General features: G+C 40.5%; 1 protein-coding gene across 34 annotated transcripts in view; it reads left to right on the forward strand.

The window, feature by feature from the left end:
- ANK3 (ankyrin 3) overlaps nt 1-26531 on the forward strand; it is a 657384-nt gene that overhangs the window by 329202 nt on the left and 301651 nt on the right. For 8 of the 34 annotated variants that reach the window (XM_041749124.1, XM_041749146.1, XM_041749126.1 and 5 more), the window contains exon 1: nt 4295-4962. The exons of 2 other annotated variants lie outside the window; for them this stretch is intronic. In XM_041749124.1, the coding sequence (XP_041605058.1) occupies nt 4849-4962 (114 nt within the window). In that variant the 5' untranslated portion in view covers nt 4295-4848. Of the gene's footprint in view, nt 1-4293; nt 4963-26531 lie in introns of those variants that run through there. 24 more of the 34 variants (XM_041749115.1, XM_041749121.1, XM_041749117.1 and 21 more) reach the window with 8 other exon arrangements.

A 26531-nucleotide genomic window follows, 5' to 3' on the forward strand; every position in this document is an offset into this window, starting at 1 on the left:
GTACTTTTGGCTTGCCCACCATTCTTGGTGCTAGCTTCACACTCAGTGCTCTGCCAGGCATGGCCAGTCTACTCTTTGGGTCAGATGGAGCCCAGGGATGTGACTGGGGGAGTCTTCCATGCAGAACGAGGGATCCCCTCCTCCCTAGGTGGCCAGTGTGGCTGTGGTGTAGGGACCTCAGGAAAGCTGCCTCTGTGTGCCTGTTGTGAGGTGCCCATGTGAGGTGGCAGAAGCAGCTGGCAGCCTGGGTCCAGCTGGCTCTCCAACACGGAGGTCGAGCCAGTTAGTTGTACAGACCGTCTAGTCCAGGGATGGAGGGCAGACTGAGCACTGAGGCAGATGGGCCCAAAGCTAGTGCTCATTTACCCAGAGGTGGTACCCCTATGAGAGTGTGGGAAGGACCCGCAATCTTTCAGTGTTGTCCAGATAGTCTTTTTTTTTTTTTTTATCACTTATGTGTCTCATCTGCAAATGAAGAAGAATATGTGACTTTGAGTTGAGAATTTCCCAGGATGCTTTATTGTCATTTGTAACCATTGACGGGTTTAGTGCTTGTTTTCTTTCTTCTTCCTCACATTGTTCGGAACCTGCTCAAGGTCTCTTGACATCATCTTTATCTAGGATGCCAAAATTAATGAAATGACGATGAATCCATTTTTCTTTGTGAAGGAAAAATATTTTGACTCTTACAGTGAGGCTGCTCTGCTTCTGAGAAAACTGCAGTGGGTACAGCACGAATAGTTTTCATTCCATCAAAACACACACTTTGCTCATTACTGAGAGCAGAGGGTAGGTTTGGGAAGGTACAGCCTCCCTGGCAGATGGGAACTTTTTTTTCTTTCTGCTTCCTATCCTCCATTTGTCTATACATTCCCCATCCTCCCCTTCTCTACATCATTATGTAATATTTTTTTCAAAGTGCACATTTATTATAACTTCAAAATGACCAAGAGACAGTATTCCCTTCATAAAAATCACATACATTTTGTGTGTCCACCCAGCTCAAGAATGGGGAGACACAATACAAAATAACACCCGAGAGCAGTCAAGTTAATAATTGGCTGAGGCAATAGTCAAAGTTTGTCTCAAAATCCTGGCAAGATGTAAGCTTAAGCTGTGAAGAGAAGTTTCCCTTGCTAGTTTCTGAAGTCTATAAAACATCCTAATGAGTTGACTTGGTTTTATTTTCACTGGGATATTTAGTCACAAACTTTTGATTCCTGCATTAAAAATTATTTGGGGAATACACATTATTCCAGCTACCAAACTAGAAAGTGATTTTATTTTTTGGTACTAGTCTTATGTTGTAATGCACAAATAGGAGGTCCTCTAAGTGAAATTTGTCATTTCTGGTAAGGAACCAGGAATAATTTTGGGCAAAATCGTAAGGAAAGTTTTAACAGGCATCACTTTTTGAAATAAGTTCTGGTAACTGAGGTCCAAGCAAGAAAAAGACCAGGAGTCCTCCGTGCTGCAGGATGCTGGCTTTCAAATTGCTCAGTCAAGCTGCCTTCTGCAGAAAGGGTAGGGGGACATAAAGCTGGGCTTCAGGATACCATTCCTTCAGTTCAGCCCAATGGCTCCACTGTTATGCTGATTATAATTGCCTTTCCTATAGGACATATTCAAAGAAGGATTTCTGTTGCTAAAAGTTTGAAAGATCACTCTTTTACTTTATTTTTGAAAGGATGCTTTAGGAATTCTTGTTCCTGGAACTTTTATAAAACCAGAACAGATCCCCCCCCCGCCCCCCTTCTCTGGAGAGAAGGGGCTTAAGAATAGTCTTTAACTTTTAACAGCTTTGACATTCCATGCCTAGGCCATCCCCATCCTGTGTGAGTCCTGTCCAGTACCCCCTCTTGGCCAATGTCAGGGAGTGGGACTGGACAAGTTACCCTGTATGCAGGTGATAATTGATGCAACTGAACCTTGCATGTCCTTCCTGCTGTGGAGACCCACCACCCTGCTCAGAGACACTCTCTTGTACAACTGTGTTGACCGTTTTATTCTGCAGATCCATCCTAATTCTGTAACCTTGCAGAAAAGAGCAAGCTCTGGAGACTTCAGTGAGACAGTTGTTTGAATCTTCAACCAGAGAATAAAGTGTTTAAAAGTTCTTTTTCTTTTCATGTTTAATTTTCAGCTATTAATAGCTTGCTTCCTACAATTATTGAAAGAACTGTCAATTCAGTTTGGGAGGAGAAAACCTCATGTTTGTGGCTATCATGGGTCTCCCTTTGTGTTGAGAATGAGTACACAAGCAGCTGGAGAGTTGGAGAGTTACCTGTCAGGATGAACGCTGGGCAGAAAGAAGGGAACTAAGACTTCAGTAGTATAATAATCAAAGTCTCAGATCCACAGGGCTGCCTTCCCTAGCAGCATTGCTGTTAAAAGTTCTGCTGGTTTAGAAATGGAGGGCAAAAGCCCACATTTTCTGAAAGAAATAAAACCTAAATAAGCCAAGCCTTAGAATTTATTTTTGATGGGTTAACCACTTGCTGAGATACTACAAAATCCAACATAGCAAAAAATTTATATTATGGCAACATAATAGTTGTGATGGATTCTCAATTTCTGAGTAATTTTGGAGAAACAATTATTCTAGAGAGAAATGTTTTGAAAAGCACTTGGGGCCTGTTCTCCTAATTTCCTGCTATGCTTTGGCTGATAGAGATCAATGGGAAAGTATAGTTTCGCCAGCCTCAGATAAAGAGGTTACTCTGATCAAGGATACTTATAAATATATTTTAAAATATCATTAGTGTCTATAAAGAAAGAAAAAAAGGTCCAGGAGCCAGTGGGAAACCAGCCAGTTTTTAAGCTGGCTATTCTCTACAACTTGCTGAAAATAAGGAAAGGAAATTATATGAATTTTCCTCAAAAGTACAGAATAATTTATATAAGGAGAGACTGTACAAAAGTTCTAATTTGTATTTTTTTCTCCATCCCACCTATTCCTATTACACTAAAAAATATATATTTTGGTAAAAAAACATTTTTATTACTAAGATCCAAATATGATTTATCACTTTTGGATCTGGGTCGCATTTAATTCCCCTACTTCATTTTCTCCTCTATTTTGTCAGATGATGGTTTGGTAGGCAATGGAGACCCTTTCCAGACCTCTTTCATCCTGAAGACTATTTCTTTGGGGAAGCAGCTCATGAGCATCAGCACACGCAGTAGGCCCCTGGGAATGGTTGACCCACATGGTTTTCAAGTGACTCATAGTAGGGCCCGAGAGGTGTGTGCCATCCACTTGCAGCAGGACTGGAAAGCCCTGGGTGTCTTTCCTGTCCTGTTGCCTATCACTGCCCCAGCAGAGGGTAAATCCCCCTACAGGGGGATGGGGAAGAAGCCTTTTGATCTCCAAGCCCGAAATGTACCGGGTGGATGTTGTTTGCAGGAGCTCACAATGCAGGTGCTTTATGAAGTAGGTGAACAACAGCTCCAGAGAACTTCAGCCAACTCCTCACATGGCGCCTCTGGACTTCCTGCTTCAGCTTTCACACGCTTTAGCCATCAGTTCTGCAAAGCCAAAAGGACCAATCTCTAACATTACGGACGTTTTGTACCGGAAGAAGCACTTGGACTTACGGTATTGGAAGTACACGTCTAAAGCTTTTCAATGGAGCATCATCTTATTTTCCTGGTGGATTTAGGGTTTCTTACCAGGGCTCAAATGTCTTAGGTCCCATCTAACATTCGGCCGTTTCTTGCTCAGGCTGTGTGAATACCGTGTGTGTACACAGGATTTCTGACTTGGCGCATTTCTTCCAGTGTGTGCATCCTGGCAGAAGCCACGCCAGCAGGCCTTGAGAACTACTGCTGCTTCACTTCACATCATGAATATTCAGAGGCTGCAGTCCGTGAGGACTCAGGTGGCAAAAATAGTAAGGTGATTGAAGCAAACCCTAACACGAAAGCCGTCTCCATTTCAGTGTCTCTGAAACCCTGATTGCCGCACAGATTGCCCATTCTCCGACCCGTGGACCACATGAGAGGAGAGTCCTGGGGAACTCCTCTGAATCGGGCATCTGTTCCATACACCAACATGCTCACGCCTTTCTGTATGATGTGTTGTAATCAGCATGTTGTTTTTAAAAGACAACAGGCCCTTCTGTAGTCCTCTCCCACAAGATGCATTTGGGCTGACAGTTCAGCATAAAGGACACAGTGTTGAGACCAGCAATGCATGCATTGTTTTCCCTGTAATGCAGTCAGGGTCTCCGTAGCAAAATTTAGTGCACTTTGTGAAATCTTACTTTATATATTTTGTCACCATCAGCAGTTAAACTAAAGTAGGAGCAGCTCCATTCTCTTATGGGTTAAATTATGCTCTGTGCAGAACTAGTGGTGATGTATAAATTGCAGCCCTGTCTTTTTTTCGAAGGATTCTAAAATAGGTTTTCAGAATTAGTACTGGATTTTCGCTCCTGCATGTGTGGTGACTCTGGATTTTCTCCCTTCGGAGGAGCATCCTTTGCAGCATTCCCCCTTCCGAGGCATCACTTAGACACTTCCAGCTGGTGGCAGGGGATACGGCCATAATACAGCTTCCTGTGCCCCAGCTGTCTTTTTCACTACGCTAAATGCATTACGATGGCTGCACTCTCGTGTAAAGGTTCAGGTGGAGGAAGGTGGAAGATGAAGTCTGGAGACCGGCTTTTGGGTTTTTAAATGCTGCAACTGCTACAGCATCTTTGCCTTTTGCATGTCTTCCTGCTTCTGGTCAAAGGGCTCTCTCCAGTGATTGGAATGCTGCCGTAAGCCTGGCTAAAGGTGCCCGAGGAGATCACCTCAGACGAGGAAGCCCTGTGTGCTTGAGAAGATCTTTTTAAATGCATTATGGCTCATGCAGCCTCACAATTAAAGAAAAACAGGGATTTAGAAATCAATGCTGAAGAAGAGACTGAGAAAAAAAGGAAACACCGCAAACGGTCCCGGGATCGGAAGAAAAAGGTAGTTGTCTCTGCCAGAGCATATATCTTGCCTGGGTTCTTTTTGTTTTAATCTCCTCCTGGCGCCTGTTTAGAGGCATGAAGGGCTATTTTTACATGCTGTCTAGGGTATAAATTGGGAACAGATGCTGAAACCCAGTGTTAGACCACGGCCCAGGATGGGCTACAGGCGAGGGAAGATTTGATCTTGTGTGGGGGAGATTGCAGTGCTGATGCGGAAGGTGTGCTTGCACTTCACATGGGCAGGGGCATGTTGCCAGGACACAGAAAGGTGTTGCAAGGGAGTTAAAAGTAGTTTCTTCTCAGCCCCGTCAAGGTTAAATGGACTACAGGGACTCAGGTTCAAGGGAGAGGCCGGAGAGCCAGTCTTTGTACTTCTTGGATGTCTGTCTCGTGGAAAAGGAGCTTTTGTGCTAGAACTACTGTCACATGTGTGCGTTTCTCAGGCAGATCTGTGACCTTAAAGACGTAGCAAAAAAGTCATTTCCTGCTTCGCTTTCCTCCCCCTTCTTTCTTTTCTTTTGCCTCTTATTTGTACGAGGTGCTTTGAGTTAGCTTGTGCAATGGAAATAAGCTGCCAGAAATAACTTTCTTTTGTTAAATGAAGCTAAAATCACAGAGGTTTGTTTTTCTCTGCTAGGGGAGAGAGATTATCCTGAATGCAGGAATTCCCATGGCCCGGCAGGGACCTGCAGGCTTCAACACTGATTGCTTCTGATTAAAGCATGAGCATTGATCACCCCCAACTGATATTCTAAGGTGTTGGGAAGTGGGGGGAGGAGGAATATTCTAGGTCAGTGGTGTTTTATTACAGCCTGAGAGTACTTACTGAGTGTTTAGTGGCTGTGCCCTTAAATATGACTCCTAGGTACCCGGTGGGTAGCGAGGGCCCAAAGCACTTTTCCTCCACGGCAATTAATAAAAATTGACTAAAACTCTGTGATCTGAATATGAAAGTCAGGTCATAAAGCATTTTTATGTCTCTTTGTGAGAATTCCCAAGGGAAAGATAATCTTAATTTGCTCTGAGCACTGATGCATGTGCCTTCCAAATGACATGCAGATTTCATCCACCACATGTACCTCTTTTCAGGGTTGATCATGAATATTTTTGGTGCCTTTGTCATCTTCTCCAGAGTTAGGGTCTGCAAAAGAAGACTCTCTGCCTTTTGTTACATGGCAGGCTTGATGAAGTTGAGTCTGGAGGGCTACAGTTGCTTTGCTGAAAGATGTTAAATATAGACCCTTCCCCCTTCAATATTCCTGTAAATTAACTTTTTTGAATGTATTTTCACAAAAGTACAAACTCAGGTTAGGAAATTCTGTGCAAGCGTATTTCAAAGCCCTGCACAGCAGAGTTATGGAATTGCCATATTTTGCTAGGTTCTGGTCTAATTGTACTGTATTAGGCTGTCTCTGGGTAGGTCATTATTGAGTGCCCCTCTCCACCCATCTTTACCCACTCCCACCACCATAAACTGGCTTCTAAGAAACCATGGGGGAAGGTACATATATTTGCATAAGGATACAAAGTCATCATTGCTGTTCATACTCTGTGTAACAGTTGTTAGCTGAGCCAGGCTTATGCACCGCAGTTTCCTGTAGTGATGACAGGCCCACTGCCTTGGGGCCTGGGCCCCTGTTTGACTTGGACACAAAATAGGGAAGGGGTGAGGCAAAGGGAGCTTCTGGACTCACTGAGCTGGAGCAAATGCTTTGTGGACCAAACTGCTTTGTTATGAGTACAACAGAGTCCGTCCAATGTAAATCTCTTAGCAACCAGAAGGGAACATGGAGAAATATCAATATCGCTATGTCAGTGTGCAAGCAGATTTAAATGTTTTATTCTTGGGACGGTCACAGAGTTGATCCAGAAAGTGGCTTGGGAATAATGCTTTTGCTGCTGTTGTACTAGTGTATTTCAGGAGATTTAAATATTCAAAGTCCAGAGATTTCAGGGACTACTTTCAAAGTGTAAAGGCAAGATTAGATTACTTTGAAGACATAATCTAGATTGTTTTTGGTCACAAAGCATATATACCACTTACTCTGTACAAAGTGGATTATTTTGACTTGAGGTTTCTTTTTCCTCCCTTTTCCCTAAGATCCTAATGAAGGCTTGTGGGTTACTTTGCTCCATATTGTATGTCATGTGTCAATCAGAAAAGCTGCTTTTATATACTTTATGGGTTACTGTGGGGTTCGCTGCTCTTGCTCACATGTAGAAATATCCTCTAGGATCTTTTAATTACATAAAAGTAATACTGAGTAGTCTCACAAAATCACAAAATAGAAAAGCTTAAGAAAAACATAAAGAGTATCTAATTTGTAAATCAAATCATAATACATATGTAAAATTAACACTGCATTCACATTTCATCATTTTTTTTGAAAATCCACATTTGATCTTTTATGAGTATTGATAACCATGAATAGGTGATTACCAATCAAAAAATAGGAGACTTCTAGGAATTTTTAATGACTTGAATTTCAATAACGATGTGTCTTATTCTTACCATAGCAACCTTAGGGTCCAGAAAAAGATCTTTCTATTTGTTAAAGGACATACAGCTAGATGAATGAACCCTTAATCTTTTCATCACCAGTTTTTCTGACTTGGAGCAAAAAAAAAGAAAGAAAGAAATCCAAAAACCTTTTCATGAGTATTTTGTTTAAAAGTTTCTTTCCACTGCATTTACAAATCTCCCTTATGCACCCTTTCCCATTGCTCTTCCCTGCTAGATATTCCCCTTCACTCTTCCTATCCTGACAGGCTGCTGAGGCTGGCTGTGAGTGGGTGGCATGCCAAAGGTAGACAGAGTGCCTTTGAGTGGCTTAACATTGGATCCATGCCCTGACTGAGCAAGTTGCAGAGAGGAACTCTTTATATTCGCTGCACTGAGCAATGTCCTGGCCCACGGGCGGTGTCAGTAGATGACCCAAACTACCATAGATTCATGAGGGCTGGAAGTCACAAAGGCTCTCAGGCCCACACTTCCCTTCTTGCCTCTGGCCTCTGGTGCTGAGTTACCAACATATTTTGCCTTCTCTCTGGGTAAACTATAAAATACATTTCAATAATGAGGGGTATTAGGAGACTTGACCTTAACCTATTCAATAATTTGTTTTAATGTTCACAAGTATCCTTGTATATATTTATTACATCCTACCAAAAAAAAAAAAAAACGCTTTGAAGTGATCTAAGGAAAAAAGAAACACATATTTATGTGTGTGTGTGTGTGTGTGTGTGTGTGTGTGTGTGTGTATATCCCTGACAGAGGATAATATATACTGGGATAAAGTGGCAGTAAATTTTATGATTAATATCTTTTCTAATTATTGATGTCAGACTCCTACAACTTTTCAGTGGTAGAGCAGGAGTGAATATTCATTCTTTTATATTTGCATTCATGCATTCATGCATTCATTCAGCAAACATTTACTGAGTGACTTCTGTGGATCAGGCATGGCATTGAGTGGTGGGGACAAAACTAACAGAAGCAGAATGGCAGCAGTGCAGTAACTCCCTGCAGAGACGAGAGAAAGAGATGAGCACCAGTAATCACCCTGCATAACATGTGGTAGAGAGCACGGGAGTCCTTAGGAAGACTCCCAGTTGAACTCGAATGGGCTCAGAGATGGTTTTTGGTGAAGCTGAGCCCTAGAGGTGGGAGGAGGGAGCAAGACAGGCAGGCAGAAGGACAGGAATCCTATGCCCAAAGTGGTGGAAGTAAGAGGCAATGTTCAGGTGTGTGAAAAACATAAGTAAGGAACAAAGGGCACAAGAGTGTATGGCAGGAAAAATGGCCAGAAAAGTAGTCAGAAGCCAGGTCATGAAGACCTCTGTATGCCATCTCACAAGGTTGGAAATGACCCTCTCAAAGGAGAGGGACTCAAACCACCTTGAATGCAGGCGGGAGAAGGAGAAACTGAACAGCTGTATGGCTTAGAACCGTCACTTGGGTGTCCGTGTTGCAGACAGCAGCCGGAGAGCCATCCGGAAGTGCTGGTGATGATTCAGGAATCAGAGATGCTGAGGGTCTGAACCAGGCCAGAGACTCTGACAGAGGAGAGGGGGTGTTGCAACCAAGAGATATTTAGGGGAAGACTCAACAGAACTTGGCAATGGACTGGATGTAGGATGTGAGAGGGAGAGATCGGATTCTAGGGTAACTGCCAAGTTCCTGGCTTGAAGCGGAAAATGAATAATTAAATTTCCTGGATTCATGTCTTTTCTCCCAGGACATTTATTGACCACTTAAAATATACCAGGTAGGGTTTTTAAATTGCTTTGTAGGTAGAGGCTTACTTAATCTTGACAGAAACCCTACAAAGAAAATATTTTTATTATCCCCATTTTATAAATGAGGAAACTGAGGCATGAGCCCAATAAGCTGTTCCCATACTGTTTAGTGATAGATCTAAGATTCCAGCATGGAAAGTCTAACTCTAGCTCATATTTTTACCTATAACATGAAACAGCATATGTAATTAGTATTTTCACAGCTATATATCAAAATGGATTTGATTCAGAGAATCTTCTAAGTGATCAGCTACTTCCTAGACACTGAGAGCCTTAAATAACAAGCTTTATATCTCTAACTCAGTGCAGTCTGAGCAGTGTGTCTTTCTTCCCTTCTGCAATAGATTATTTTTAAAAATATTTATTAGGGGGGGAGAGAGAACACAAGCAGGGGAAGGGGCACAGGGAGAAGGAAAGAGAGAATCTCCAGCAGACTCCCCACTGAGCATGGAGTCCAATGTGGGGCTTGATCCCACAACCTTGAGATCATGACCTGAGCCGAAATCAGGAGTCAGATGTTTAACTGACTGAGCCACCCACGTGCCCCCCACCACCACAATAGTTTAGTGTTTTACCCGAAGAATTTCTTTTTAAATTTTTGAAAATAAAGGAAGACTACCAACACCAGGACTTCAAATCCTCAAAGACACGCCGCTATAATGACATAACAGTGTCTTAGGTGCTTGCTGTATACCTGACGATGTGCAGAGTGATTCCCACGGATTATTCTACTGTTTTTCTCACAACTTCTTTATGAGGCAGGCATTATTTTCATCCCCAGTTTTTATAGCTAAACAAAGACTTAAAGAGAATAAATAATTTGCCTGTGGTCACATAGCTCGTAAGTATTGGGTCTACACTTAAACTTGGGTCACAGGACCCATTTGGAATCTGTATTTAACCACTGGGTTTACTGAAATAAAAATCTGGCAGTATCCTTTAGGATTAAAGCAATGTAAGGATTTGAGAATAAATTTCAGGACACATAAACTGTTGAGGATTATCTCTTGCTATATAAGTTTGGTGCTTCCTGACATTTACAGGCCTTTTCCATGCCTGTTTTCCTATGCCCTATGGCACCCATGATTTAAGATGCCATGCAGGAGGAGATTGTATACTACAATGACTGGGCTTTTGAAGAAGATTACGTTGACCATTATTATTAGATAAAAGGAACCTACTTCTGTTTCCTGCTCTGCTGAGTGTGTAGACTCCAGATGTCTGTTGAGTCTAGTTTCTCTATCAGCACCCTTGATTTTCTGTACTGTAATTATGAGTTCCCATGTACCTCACCCAGGAGACTATGAGCTCCTTGAGGGCGGAAGTGGTATCATAATCACCTACTACCAAACTGGGCCTTGCAGAGTAGGTGAAGGATGGGAGGGAGAAAGGGAAGGGTGGTGGATGGATGAGAGGCAGTATCCTACAGTGGTTAAGAGCATGGACTATAGTGTAAGATTGTCTGCATTCAGGTGCTAGCCCTTGTAGCTGGTGTGACCTTGGGGAAGTTATTTAAACTCTCAGGGCCCTAGTCTTTTTACCTGAAAATGAATATAATAAAAGTACATACATAGGGTTGCAATGAGATTTCAATGAATTAGGGTTAAAATGACATTTGGCACAAAACAAAAGGCATATAGTGGTAGTTGTTGCTGTTGTTATCGATATTCATAAGCAACACAAGAATGAATGGAACCTGAGCCTTTAGGGGCTGTGCCAGGCAGCCAGGCAGATAACCTCTCTAGGAGCACAAGTGGCTGCTCCCCCATCTCTACTCTTCCTCCGTTTGGAAGAGGATGGATGGAAGAAGGCTTAACTCACTCGTAGAAAAGTTATGAATCTTTATCTTTTAACATTCTATGATATTTGGGAATTGGGAAGCAATTAAATAAAACTTGTCTGCTGATGGGTTCTCTGTGCTCTCTGTTCCTATCATGATACATTTTTTTTATTCTCAAAGTTATATGTTCATTTAAAAAAAAACTTCATACTTTCTTGGTCTTGATCAATTACCATTATAATCAGTGCAAGATCATCTTAGTATAAATTATATATTTATTAATATCTGAATGTTATTTAAAATTTTGTTAGTTTTGTCACCAACATTCTACAGCTACTGAACTGTTTCTTCATTACTCTTCAAGCTCATGGTCTTTTCTGTCTCTTGATTTGCCTTTGGCAAGATGATATATTATTATGTATATGTGTGTTTTATTGAATCTCAAGATGTTTGCTTTCAGTAGGTATGCTTGAGGACAAAGAGGATTTGGCAATGCTTTATAATTGTAGTTATGTTATTAGAAAAAATACATTAATCATGTCACATTTTACCAGTATCTATTCACTTAATAAAAATGCACTGTGCACCTACACTGTGACTGTCACTGTGGTGAGGACTGGTAATGTAATCTTTTAAGATTTTATTTATTTATTTGAGGGAAAGAGCATGCATGAAAGGGAGGGAAAGGCAGAGGGAGAGAGAGAGAAACAGACTCCCCACTGAGCAGAGAGCCCAACATGGGACTCCACCCCAGGACTCTGAGATCATAACCTGAGCCAAAGGCAGACACTTAACTGACTAAGCCACCCAGGCCCCCCTACCTGCTTCTTTATATTCTTCTTGTATTACTCGGCACAGGTAGGGGTGAAGAACTAGAGGAAAAAATAGGTATTTTTTAGTGTTGGGTTAGCACTGGGTATGTTAACACTGTGCCAGAGTGTTATCCACATGTACAGAGGCTTTAGCCTAAGCTTAAGTTTGTTATGTAACTTGCCTCAGTCACAGAAATAACTGGCCTTGGAATCAAGCTCTGTGTGGCTCTAAGCCCCTTGCTTGAGCCATCAGAACTTCTGTAGGATAGGTTTTTTAAGAGAGGTCCTTATTAATAGACATTTATGGTGAATTCTTATGTGAAGAGAAGAATGATCAACTGTTGCAATGTTATAGTTAAATTATTTAGTAACTGAAATTTTATAAATTATCTTTTACTGCCAAATCTAAATATTGTCTAAATCATTACATTTAAATTAATGTACATTTAAATTAGTGCACATTTAAAATAACTTTTAAGAGGAATTCAGTGGCTGAAACGAAGTTGAATTATTAGCTTCTATCTGTTGATTGATGAATAGGTTAAATGTTGAAGGATGATGTCTAAATACATTGTTACACTGTCAGTTATATAATCCAAATAGTATTCTGAAGAAAATATTTGCATAGAAAGATAACATTTGAAAACAAGGAATCTGCTATAGTCTTACCTAGACTGATGTTCCTAGTTTGTATAAGTTAAAAGTAGAAGAATTGAAAGCAACTTAATGGAAAAGAAGTCTGGACCTTTAACATATAGTTCAGATTTTTCTAGTGCTTATCCCCTTGATTCAAGATTATGCTGTCCTGCACCCAAAGTGGCTTTAAAAAAGAATGGCCTATCCTCATCAAATATAGGAGCTGCCTATAAAATGTATAGATTTCAATTTAGATTTAGTTGGTTCCAGTAAATGATTTCTCAGTTATAGGTGACCTTCTACTAATTAAGATCATATCATCAGAACCCTGGGTGGTGCAGCGGTTTGGCGCCTGCCTTTGGCCCAGGGCGCGATCCTGGAGACCCGGGATCGAGTCCCACGTCGGGCTCCCGGTGCATGGAGCCTGCTTCTCCCTCTGCCTGTGTCTCTGCATCTCTCTCTCTCTCTCTCTCTCTCTCTCTCTCTCTCTCTCTGACTATCATAAATAAATTAAAAAAAAATAAAATTAAAAAAGATCATATCATCAGTTCTGTTTGAATTTATATGAAGTCCATTAGAATGGATAGAGACTAACGTTCATATCTACCAGGTTCGTAGCTTACCCTTTGGCAAAACAAAAGCCAACAAAAATCACCACCATTGGAGAGGAAAGATGTATAGACTGTGTGGAAAAGAGTGGCAACAGAGAACTTGGCCAGAGAGGGTTGGAAGTAGGTCCAAGATTTTCTAGTGACTGGAAGCCAGTAACACTATAGCATCTATAACCTACATGTAGGTAGCCCGAAGAACTTTGTAATTTTAATACTATGAGCAGCATTATTTTATCCCAATGAAGTACAATTTTCTAAGATGTCTATACAATTGAAGCGTGTATGAAAATATAGTAAATTTTGTTTACTAGAGGATTAAAAATATTAATAAAGCATGTAAGCAATAAGGAGAAAGTCATGGGGAGGGTAAGTATTGTAAACCGCGGAAATGGAAAGAATGGGCTTTGGGCCTCGATAAGAATTCATATTGGAGGGGATCCCTGGGTGGCGCAGGGGTTTAGCGCCTGCCTTTGGCCCAGGGCACGATCCTGGAGACCCGGGATCGAATCCCACGTCGGGCTCCCGGTGCATGGAGCCTGCTTCTCCCTCTGCCTGTGTCTCTGCCTCTCTCTCTCACTGTGTTCCTATCATAAATAAATAAAATAAAAAAAAAAAAAAAGAATTCATATTGGAGCTGCCACTAATTAGCTGTGGTCTTGAACTAAATTTCTTTGGGTTTCAGTTACCACATTGTTCAAACCAGGATGTTATTAATCCTTTACTTGCATACATACTGTAAAGAGTAGAAATACTGTAAAGGCATTTTGCCAGGTTCCTGGCATAAAGGGAGAAGTCAGTGACGGCTTCCAGCTTCCTTTCCTTGTAGTGTGGGCCTTCAGATGTAACCAGGTGACCATAGCCAAGAAGCAAATGGAGGAGCTGAGTAAACGAGTGGATGCTTTCAAGAACTTTTGTACCTCACAAGCACTCAGAAAATTACTTGATGAATGAAATTTTACTAATAAACTGGCATCCTCAAAAACTCATTTGAGTCCTGCATTTCAGCTCTTTGCAAACTTTTTTTACAGCCCTCAGGGAATTAAATCTGTCATTTTGAGAAATACTTCCAAAGACTCACATGTTAAATACATTTTCCATTCATTAACACTATTATTAATTAGCTTCTCTCAGTAGTTAAATGCTAGCCTAGGTAGATATTAAAGAAAGCTTAAGAATCATATGTACACATAGAACGAAGTGTCAGATAATTCTTTTGACAAACTTTATTTTGTAGACATGGTCATAAATGTTGAGATATTTAGAGGGAGGAAAAGTATTTAACAAGGGCTGAATGAAAAGTCTTCACTAGATACTTTATATATTTACTGAAACAAAAACATTAGCTATGCAATATGTCTATAAGATATATATACTTCATTACCAACCGGTTTTCCACCCCTTCTAGATACTGTGGTCACCAAAGAGGTATGGCACAGTTTCTGGATAGTTGGGGACTTAGAGAAGAGTGAATGATATGGCCAATATGGAGTTGTCACCATCTATACCTACCTGGTTTCAGAATCCTGAGTGTTCTATGGACCGTCTTTACCAGCACATCCCCTTCTCTCTCTCTCTCTCACTCTCTCTCTCTCTCTCTCTCTCTCCCTCTCAGACTGCCATTTCTGTAGGCCTCGGCAGTTTTCAAACACTACATGTTGCCCTGTCCTAGACCAAATTGGCCCATGTCAGTAAAGGCCACTTAGAATTACCAGTGTGTTCAGACACCCCTACTCACCCGAAACCAAACAGAATCCGAAACCAGGACTTTCCTCATTAGACATTTTTGTTATAAACTCTAAGGGATTTTTCTCTTTTCAAAGAAGGGCAGTACAGAGTGATACCTAACAGCAAAAATATATGGAGAAGAATTTACCATTTCTTTCTTTGATTGGGCTATAAATAAATCACTGAGGAACTAGAGTGGGCCAGGCACTCTGTTGAGTGCTTTAAGTAGATTATTATTGTAGTTCATTCTCATGCATGCCTGGTATTACCCTACCTCTCTGGATCAGGGAAGGCGCACTCCTGAACATTTCAGCAATCCTGAGATTGCACAGTTAGTAAGTGTAAAGCTGGAATTCATACCGAAGTGGGTCTGATTCCCTGCCCTGTGCTTACGCCATCACTTCTCACATGTGGGTCACTTCCAAGACACCACTGGGAGCACCATTCTCACAGAATACTGGGATCCATGAGATAACTCTTTCCCAGAATGTGAGGTATGATGCTAGGGTTTCCACCCCTAGAACATTCCTAATAAAATCCTTGTGATGTATCTCTTCCCTCCAAAAGAAGAGTACACAGTGGTACATGGATGGCAGGAGGGTAATAATACTGGATGTAATAAATAATTTAACTTTCACATCACACACTTACTTGAAATGTATCCTACCTCAACAGGATCATAATTATATTAATGGTAAAATAAATGCAAATACAGTTAATTCCCAAAAGGTTTGTAATTTTGAGGATAAGTAGTGAAGTCATTTTGCGTTGGCTGATTTCTTGGTTTTTGAAATGAGTATCTTCCCGATGTCTTGTGTTTCATGCCTACCATTTTTATGTGAAAGCTGTTGAAGAAGCAGGTTTTAAGGAACTCACTCAGGGGCTCAAAACAGACTTATTTTCAGAGGCTAAATTAGAAAACAATTTGTAGGATGGGAAGAAATTAGCACTAACATTAAAAAAAAAAAAAAAGACTCCTTTAGCTGATGACACTGACAAATGTTAGCAGTGAGTCCCTGTAGGCGCTGCTAGGTTCTATGCCAGGATAGAAAAGACCTCATATGCCTTATGGAGTGATACTCTCTTTTTTTATTTCCTTGACGGTAAGAACAATGAGTAAAAAGCTCAAATTTGGTGAAGGGAGTAGGCAAAAATTGGAATCTCAAAAATATTGATTGATTATTTGGAAAAGATGTTTTTAGGCTTTACTTGCACACCTGAGTTTGAATCAATGGGGACCCTGCTAGCAAAGTTAGGCTCCATGTACAAGAAAATAATTGGCAGGTGTGAAAGGCTGTTCTCTCCATTAACACTTATGTGAGCCTCTGAGTTAGATGGTTTTATTCTCTTTTTGTTGATGAGCAGATTGAGACTCTGACGTCAAATTTAACAGTAACGGTGAACAACAGACAGAGGCAGAATTTAAACCTCTTTCCCCCTTCCACTATTGTGCTTATAGATTATTCACCACTCGTGTAAGATTCTTGCATTTGGAGAAAGCTTTTACTATTATTTTTCATTATTTTCTAATTAGTTATTTAATCATTTTTACAGTTCCCCATTATCAGTGTTATTGTTCATTTGTTTTATGTGACAAATACTAGATAAGTACTTTTTAAATAATGATGCATGACTTAAACCCTATGTTTTTATCTCCAGATGTTACATGGGGACATTAAGTATTACTGCAAGCACAGAGCAATTTTGAAGCAGGTACCAAAAAAATCGTAATTGACCTTGGCACTGCGGATTTACCATTGTCTAGGGAAGCAACATTTGTCAAAGCCATAATCTCGAACAATGTATTTTGTTTTCTATTAGTCCTAAAATGCCCAATCTCATAATTCCCAGCCCCATTCCTACTACCTGGCTGGTTAGGGGTGAATGAGAGAGGATGTACTGGAAAGTTCTGAGTCACCAAATCCCCACACTGTCCTCTGCTCCTCCCTCTCCTGTAAGGACCTTCTGTCCATCTGTGCAATGGTTTGGCTGCTGCAACCTGATTCAGTAACATAATGAGTGTATTTACTTAGCTCTGTCAACACTCAAAATACATTTGCCTACCTCGAAATAAGATAATCATATTGATGTTGAAAAATGCTGAAGGCAATTAATTTTTTTCCTTTCAAGAATGGCCATTGTTAAGGATCCCTGCTTTACTATGCCTCTTCAGCTGGAGTCTTTCTTTGCCATCTAAAAATAAATGGTTTTGTTGTGCACATTTATTCTAACCACATTTATTCCCAGTGGAATTAATATATTAATACTGGTGATCAAGGCATATGAAACTCACATATTCACTCATCTTCATTAGTGTGGAATTAATGATCCTGGTAATCCTCCCCAATTCTAGTCTGTGATTCATTTCAAAAGGTTTTGATTGTGCCTCATCTTAGCTGAAATTAGGTGTGTGTGTGGGGCGGGGGGAGGACCATGAATACATTAAAATAGGTGTTTTTCCCTGTTGACTGTGCTGTGACCTGGCTAACATGAGCCCTGGTCCTCCACAGATGCTCAGTGTGCTTCCGGCAGCCTCATTTCCTCCCACTCCACTGTGTGTGGATCCAGTTCCTGGGCTTTGTCCGAGCTCTCCACTGGAAAGCTTGTCTCCACTGGCTGGTTGTAACTTGATTTTACATAACATGTTTCAGTGGATTTTCTATGGGACCAGATTAAAATAATTACATAGCCATCCATTTGGCATCTGATAGGCATTATCTTTTTGTTTTCTGGTGGATTAGTTAGGGTTTTGTTTGCAGTGTCAGGAAGGGAGAGTGTTCTTAGGTGCATTTGGCATTCTCAGCTTTGACCTGCTTTCCTAGAGCTGCTTTGCAGCTTTAGCAGAACCTAAATTATTAATGCGATCTGTGCTGTATCTGCACATAGAGCTTAATCCAGCCTTTTTTTTTTTTTTTAAGTGCTGCTGGAGATCTCTGAAATAATAGGGAAATTGATTTTTGGAGAGTGTGTGGAGTGAGGAATGGGCCTGGGTGTGAGCCGTAGAGCCATGTAGGCTTGGGTTTGAGTCTCCTCACTGTCATTTCCTTACTGCGTGGTCTCCAGTTGGTTACTTAACCTCTCGGAGCCTTTGTGCCCTCATCCACAATAACACCTATTGCAAAGTGATGTTATGAAGACAAAATTAAATTGAACATGAAGTGCCTGGCACAGGGCAGTGATTCAACCAGTGTTAATTCCTCCCACTTCCCTACTTCTTTCCACTTCCCCTCGTCCACTTGGGAGAAATGAGTTTATTTAGTGAGAGTCATCAGTTAAAATGAGGAAAGTAAATTCCCTGAAGGTAATTCCAAGCAGGATAAATAGTAAATAAAAATTATATGCATTGAAAAAAAAATTATATGCATATGTATATGTAGAGAAAAAAATATTGATATAAAATGTAATATTAATAATTATGTATACGTATATATATGTTTATGTATATATATATTTGATATATTCCAAATATATATTATTTGTGTATATTCTACATAAGGCAGTTAAATCCAGAACCAAATTTCTATTAATTTCTATTAGAAAGAAACATGGTTTCTGGAGAGAGCACTGAACGTAGGGTGGGGTGTAGGAGCACTTGGGTTCTGTGCAGGTGCGGTGGCTTTCCCAGGATCACTCAATGAAGCCCCAGCACCCCATCTCCAGTGCAGGTGTCTCGGTAGATTTTCTTTTCTCGGTAGATTTTCTTTTCTTTTCTTTTTTTTTTTTTTCTCGGTAGATTTTCTAAACTGACCGAGAAGCCAGTCCTTTTTCCCCTGGGTAGGCCTTAATGGATTTACCTTTGCATTAAAGGTCTCCCTCTGGCAGCTGCTCCTTGACTCCCAGAGTGAACTCTATTTGGAGGAAGCTAGTCAGCAAAAGTTCGGTTTAGGTGACTCTCCTAAGAGGGCTTCTGAGACTGTGAATATATGTTTCCTCAGGACAATTGCAGAGAAGTAGACAAACTACGGTCAGATAGGTATCCTTGCTAAATATTACCGTCCAACCAAAGAAGACTTCCTTCAGAGCTTTCAATGGCATTTAATACCTGTTTGCCACCTTTACTCCCTTCTTGATTACTTGTAATATCCTAGGGCATTCTGATAGTTTATTCCCTTCGTCTTTCTCACCATGTGAATAATTGATGTACATTGTAGATGCCGCATTCCACACAGGGAGGTTAAGGTCACCCAGAGAAAGCATTACGGTTACCATTTTGAAATAGGTTTTTCCAATATTTTTCTATGCATGTATAAACTTAATTATTCTTCCCTCTCCTTCTGTTTTCTTTCTTTCCTTCTCTTCCCTTTTCTTTTTTCCCCCAAATTAATGGAGATAATGGTGGCACCTCCTCTTTTGTAACCTCACTTTTTCCCACCAAACAATGTAATATGAACATCATCTCAGTAAATATATTTTCATAAGGTTTTATTTTTATTATTTCATTTTTTTAAATTATTTATTTATTCATGAGAGAGAGAGAGAGAGAGAGAGAGAGAGAGAATGAGGCAGAGACACAGGCAGAGGGAGAAGCAGGCTCCATGTAGGGAGCCTGACATGAGACTTGATCCTGGGTCTCCAAGATCAGGCCCTGGGCCAAAGGCAGCGCTAAACCGCTGAGCCACTGGGGCTTCCCATTCATAAGGTTTTTAATGCATCTATGGTATTCTGCTTTATGGATGTACCAAAATGTATCCAACTCATATCTTATTTTTCTATATTGGGTTCATTTCATTTTTTGCTATTGTGAAAAATGGCACAAAGGACACCAGGGCTTCACCTTGTTCCACAGCCAAAGGATTCTCACTCTCTGCTCTGCTTATTTCTGGCGACTCCATAGCTTAGCATTCTTGGACCTTCGCTCTGAAGCCAGAGCCTCATTTTCCACAAATACACTAGTTGACTTTAGTTCTCATTGGAGGGACTACCTCTCCCTTTCCCAGAGCATACGAACCCCAGCTCTCCCACCGCGGGCTTTGTGTCACGCCCCCAGCAACACCCCCTCCCCCATTCTCCAGCTGGAAGTAATTTCTTTCCTCTTATCTGTTCCAGCTCTTTGTACCTCTTGGGAACTCTATGTGTAGCTAATAGTCTCTTGTGTATGAAGGTCTCTAGATGAAAAAGCCCCAAGTCTTGATTTTGAATCTCAGCATGGCCCTAATTTTGCAAGTTCAGCTACTCTTGTCTGTTTCCTGTCGAGGACCCTACCCGGTGTTGTGGAGAGGCTCCAGTAGTGCCTTCATGCCCATTCTAGGCTACAGATTCCTCGGAGCAGGCTTATTGCCAATTCTTGGTGTGTCCCCTTCGAGGCTCTCTTGGCTCTGTCCTATTGAGTGAATAAAGGGCAGTGGCCACACAGCTATCTGCCCAGGGTTCTATGCCTTTTCTCCAGATTATTTGAGGCCTGGGGCTCTCAAATGGTGAGAGAAGAAGCTCTGCCATCTATGTCGGGAGTTTAGTGAGATCAACCAGGCTTCACTGCCCAGGGCTGGGGATCTCCCAGGTTGGGACACTTCCAGTGATAAAATCAGGACCACCTCAAGGGTGTATTAGAAATGGTAAAATGTGGTGGGATTGGGGCAAATTGTAGAAAGAGGAAGAAGTCCTCTGTACTATCTGCTTCTAAAACTCTCTTGGCCGGGATCCCTGGGTGGCACAGTGGTTTAGCGCCTGCCTTTGGCCCAGGGCGCGATCCTGGAGACCCAGGATCGAATCCCACGTCGGGCTCCCAGTGCATGGAGCCTGCTTCTCCCTCTGCCTGTGTCTCTGCCTCTCTCTCTCTCTCACTGTGTGCCTATCATAAATAAATAAAATAAAAAGTTAAAAAAAATAAAAATAAAAAATAAAACTCTCTTGGCCTTGCTAACTTTGTGGGGCTCACGTTCCATCTGTGATTATGATGTCATGCCTCCTCCTCCCAGAGTCTGGTACCCATTTGTTAAATTTCCTGTGCCGTCAGTGGGCGTTACTTCCTCCTAAGTTTTCTGTTATCTCCCAAGCATCCAAGCACAGTGGACCCTTCTGCATGCTGTGTCGTGGCACGTGTTGGGAAGTACTTAAAATCTAGTTTTGGGCATCTCCTGCTTTCATTTTATAGGATCTCATCTAGGACCTAGTTGCTTTTGCTTTACTTTTATTTCACAGACTTTTCAACTCCCTAGATCATATGTTTTATTTACTTCTTAACTTTTTTTTTTTTTTGGTATCTTTTGCTTACATTTCTCTTTACCACCACTCAAATTTAGATTATACAGTACATACAGGATGTTTTGTTGTTGTTAGTTCTATATACTCTTTCGTTTCTCAGAAAATGGCTCAGGGCAAAGGAAAGAGTTAAAATATAGGCAAGGTGATAAAAAGCCCTAGCACTATCACCTTATTTTTATCATTGCCAACTTATACTTACCAAATCTGTGTCCCCCTCCACCCATGCCACCTGAACCAAGGGAAGGACACTTCAGCCTTCACCCCTTCTCCCCTGGAGAAGCTCCTAGCCTGGGTGACCCCTTCCACCTGGCAATGGGAGATTGGACACAATAAAGAACTTTACTTCTTTCCAATTTAATTCTTATTTAGTTTCTCATGTCCTAGTTCTAGGGAATCTCCCATTGTTTTATTAGAAAATGTTTTGATGTAGGCCTGTGCAAAGCTACATAACTAAAATGTTATATATGCAAGAGAATCACATTTTACTTAAATTTACATGATTGAGGTAACAAGCATGATTTCAAAATGTTTTACAAAGTAAGAAAAAAAATCCATTTATCATGCCCCCATTTTCACAGCAGTCAATCAAATTGTATTGAGCATATTAGTAGTGACTTTTATGGGCTCAGATTAAAACGTTATCGAGTTACTTTATTGGGGTGAGTAAATGAATTATTTCATTCAATGAAAAGAAGAACTACTGTGAAAATCTGAGTTCAAACTTCTAGGACTTACGTAAAGGACAGAGACGTGAGTTGTGAAAGACAACGTTGTGTGGAAAATTTCCACAGAGTGTCCAGAGTCATGGAATCTTAGAGGTGGAAGGGACCTTCGAGGTCACGGAGCCAGGGCCTCTGCAGAGCCTGCCTTGTCCTTGAGGACGGCTCTATGAATTGCTTGTCGGTCTCTGCTTGTGAATCACCTGTGACTGGAAACATCCTCCCTCTAAACATAGTCCACCCTGTTTCTGGACAGTTCTAATTGTTAGAATATGCTCTCTTGTTTTTGAGACTAATTCTAGCACCCTGCTATGTCCACCCATATGCCAGTTATTTATACGGATGAAGATAATGATGTATTGGTGCTACGTCTTCTCTCCCAGTGGGATGCTCCCTGTTTCTTCAGCCAGTCCTCATAAGACGTGATTGCAAGACCCCGTTCTTCCCCTGTTAGCCAGCATGTGCCACCCCGGACTGACAGTTTTCTGGCTGTGGACTTTCCAGCTCCTACTCTGCATTGATACAGCTCAGCTCAGCCGTTGCCACTGTGTGTAAAAGAGGCCAAGGTCACTGTCATTTTAGGGAGAAGATGAGTGAGCGTCTGCAGATTCCCTTGTCACAGGAACATTGTTTCTGTTTTGCACGTGGATTTTCTCCTTCCTCTTTCACTTTTAGCTGTGTCTCTTTGTTGGCATGGAGATATATACATCCGACTGATGTGTGAATACATTGGAACATTTATAAACAGCACTAAGTACAGATTTATAAAGATACAAAAGCTCTCTCCCCGCCAATACTTTATCTTCTGTATTTTCCATTGTCCTGTCTCCCATTACTCTATTCCTCAGATGCAGAAATTATTCCCTAAGTAATTACTAAGTACCAACCATTCATCTTGCATTGTCCTTTCATTTTTACTGGTGTCTGCCCTCCTGTTCTTCTTTCTGGTTTCTTCTTTAAACATAAAAGTATTCACCAGAATTCACTTAGAACAGATGGAAAGAGTTCAGTACCCGTTGGACACGAGAGGAACAAATAATGCAAGGCATCAAGCTTTATCAGAGGTTGATTTTTCATATTTCAGGTCAACCAATTTAACAGGCAAAATGTTGACTTCTTGGAGACTTTTATGGGCTGAATCCTTAGACATGAAAGTTGCGTGGATCTATTTTGACAGGAGAATTAGCCAAATTAATTTGGACATAAAAGTAACACAATTCTGAAATATTTGTGTAGTGCAGTGAATATGAAACCCACATATTGTTTTGATTCAGTAACAGTTCAACAAATATTTATATGCTTTAGGGATACAAAGAAAAAATAAGATATACTTTTAGTCCTTTGGAAACTGGTGGTTTAGTAAGGGAGATAGACAATTGGGAAGAAATAAGGTGTTCTGAACAGTTGATACAGAAAGTGTATAAAGGGAGATGGAGGCATAGCTCTCGGGCAGAGGGGAGCAGAGGTGGATGTTGAAGCTGGCTTCCTCTCTAGACCAAGAAGTGGAAGCAGATGGTATCAGGAGCATACTTAGAAAACTTGCAGAAAAGAAGTATGACTGGCCAGACAGGGTGCTTAATGTGGGGTAGGTACAAGAGTAAGGAAGGAGCCAAGAAGGATGTGGAGGGGCATCAAATGTGAGCATATGAGAGACAAGCTATACCTTGCATTAAGATAGGAATCTGAAGGGATTGGCCTACATTTGTATAAGATGTGCCCCTTCTCTTCCTGCTTTCCCTGGTTCTTGGCAACACTTAATTTTTACTTTGCAAAAATATGATCTTATGTTGACTTTTAACTTGGCTTTTCAATATGAAGTTCTGCATTCGGGACACCTGAAAGAACAGAAACCGACTGAGCTGATACATGAAAAGCCCAGAGAATAATTACTGAATTATTTTGAGAAATGTGGAAGCCATTGCTTTCTGTGTAGGCTGTCATTCATTAGGCATGATGAAGGTAGATACGCTAGTTGAAAGGCATCTCAGACTCAGATTATGACAATCCTTATGATAAGAACTGTGATGTTACCTTCTGGCTCTCTTTCTACTATAAGTATTTGTCATATTCACAGTAAACCCTTTAAAACATGTTTTAGCCCATGTGACATGTTTTAATGTGTTCTTCCATTTTTGTGAACCACATATTTATAGTGATTTTAAAAGGAGGGAAGTGGAAAAAAAAGAAAAAAATCATCTGCAATAAACTGCATGATCAATTTAACCCATTTCTTCCACATAACATCTTCAAGTGTTTAATTTTCAGAAGTTTAGAGAAATGAAAAAGGAATATATCTTGAAAAACAATAAAATGGTTTTTCTTACAAATATGTTCATTGATAAAACGAAGCTTGATTACACTTGAGATAAAAGAATGCTCTGAAATGGATTCTGAGAACATGCACTAGATTTAACCTTTCCAAAATGTACTACCTTTACTGAAAAAAAAAATTTTCAAGTTTGAAGTTGCACTTTAAAGACTTCTAAAAATATTAAAATGCACTCAGCTGACCTTTTGTAAAACACATTTGGGGAAGCACACATAGTATTTTGATCAAAAATATTGCTTTAATATTAAAGCCCAAATTACCAGTAAGGAATGTCATCACCCCAAAATTCGTGAGATGACTTTTTTCTAATTCTTGTATGTTTGTGTTCATGTGTGTTTGTGCATCTTTCTGTATTTTTAATCTCAATAGCCTAACAACTATATATCACTATTTGCTTTGCAGCTATTAATTCTAGCAGAAATAAACAGACATCTAATCTCATGAAAGACTTTGACTTAGTGGAGAGTCAAAGCAGATGAGAGAAAATAGCTTGTTGGCACATTAAAGATAAAACATATATCTACTGCTCAGTACAGTTGGTAATTATATTAAACAAGAAGTTCCCTGGATAGAATGGTATAAAATGCAGAGTGGCACTTGACAATAGAAAGTTCTATTTTATATTAGAATAATTGCATCTTGATGTATCTCTTTGTAGTCCACTATCCAACTATCATAAAATGGGGCAGCACATATTCTTTCAAGAGAGGCCTTCCTATACTCAGTTCTGTACTGTGGATCACAGCTGGGACATTTGCTTCAGTTGTGGCTGGGAAGTCCCAAGGTCCCTTGTGTCATCATGGGGAATGTAGCCGGAATGCCCAGCCCAGAATTTTAGCTTGCACTTGCAATTTAACGTAGAGCTTTTAATTGCATTCTCAGTGATATTTGCTTTCATCTCATAACAATAAAATCTTCATGGTAATATCTCAGTAAAGCATGACACTGAAGCAGAAACATGTGGCACCAGTAGTCCCTTGGCTTTTGCGTAAATGTTCAGCAAAAGGCGTTCTGTTTATTTGCCTTACAATTCTATGTCCAGAAAATTCTAAAACTCTGTTCTTAGAAGAATCTTATTGTTGTTTAATGTTTCCAGGAAGAGTTTTTAAAACTCTTGTTATAATTTACATGAGTCAAATGCAGTGATCCTGAGTGTATATTTAATCAGTTTTGACAAATGCACAGTTATTTATCCTATTCTCCCCAACAAGATAGATTGCATTTCATTGCCTCTGGGAGTTCCTTTCTGCCATTTGCCAGTTAGTGTCTCTCCTCCACTGGAAGCAGCCCATGTTAGGATTTCCAGCACCATTGTTGAACCTTAAAGTTAATTCTTAGAGGCTTCTCTGTCAAAGAAGGATCTTTAAGACTATGATTCCCTTTTAAAGACCTTCCCCCCACCCCCACTAATAAGGGGTGGGGGAGACGGCAGGGAAGGGAGGGTGGTAATTCAGGAATACATGCATAGGCCAAGAGTGAGGATCTAAAACTTGGCCCTGCAGAATTTCAATGTAGTGCTTCTAAAATATGAGTGTATCTTGTTACTGAAAGAGGAGCAGGTCTCTTTCTAGCCTGTCAAAAAAGAATTCAAGTAATTTCACTTCTTGTTGTATTTTAATTTGTCTCTATGTTGATTTCCACTTCTGGTAAAAATAATCAGCAATGCTTTGTGATTATACCTTAACTTTGCAGAGTATGTTCACCCTTCTATAGGGTGGACCAAATAACCAATTAATGGAAATTTAGTAAGAATGAACAATAAATGCCATGGGTGAAGCTGAAAAGTTCAGCATAATCCCCTAAATGTAAACAGGATTTGCTTCGTTCAGTATCCTCTCAAGCTCTGTAGGGTGATAAACCAAATCAAATAGACTTCACATCTCTTTTTCCTCCTTGACTATATACCATTGCCTCCAAGGTGAGGCTCTATCATTTGGTTCTCAGAGTAACCAGACAAAGAGTACTTCTGTTCTCTCCCTTGGAGAGAGAGAGAGAAAGAGAGAGTGAGAATTAGTTGAGCATTCTATATTCCCCCTAGAGATTTTTCTTTCTCCTCCTTTTAGCTAATGTGCTCTTCTTCATAAATAAATTTCGGAGGCAGGGTTGAAATAAACTGAACCACTACAGAGAGATAAAGATTCCAGGGAAGAGAGCTACTTTTATTTTAATATTGCAACACATGGAGAAGAGAATGAAATTGTGCTGCTGTTGGAATTTATTCTTTTTATTAAAATAGACAAGCATTAAACAAGCCATAAAATTTCCATCTGTATTCACAGCAGGCTCCCACCATCCAAAATACAGATCCCCCTCCACCCCTTCTTTCTAAAACACTCAGGCCTGAAACATTTCAGTATTTGAGACTGACAGAAACATAATATTTAATTTCTAAAAGCGATGGATCTCCTCATCTGTTCTTTTGGATTACTGCATCTGTTTTAAAGGGAAAGCGCCC

This window comes from Vulpes lagopus, chromosome 3, assembly GCF_018345385.1.
Source record: "Vulpes lagopus strain Blue_001 chromosome 3, ASM1834538v1, whole genome shotgun sequence".
In the NCBI taxonomy this organism is placed as follows: Eukaryota; Metazoa; Chordata; class Mammalia; order Carnivora; family Canidae; genus Vulpes; species Vulpes lagopus.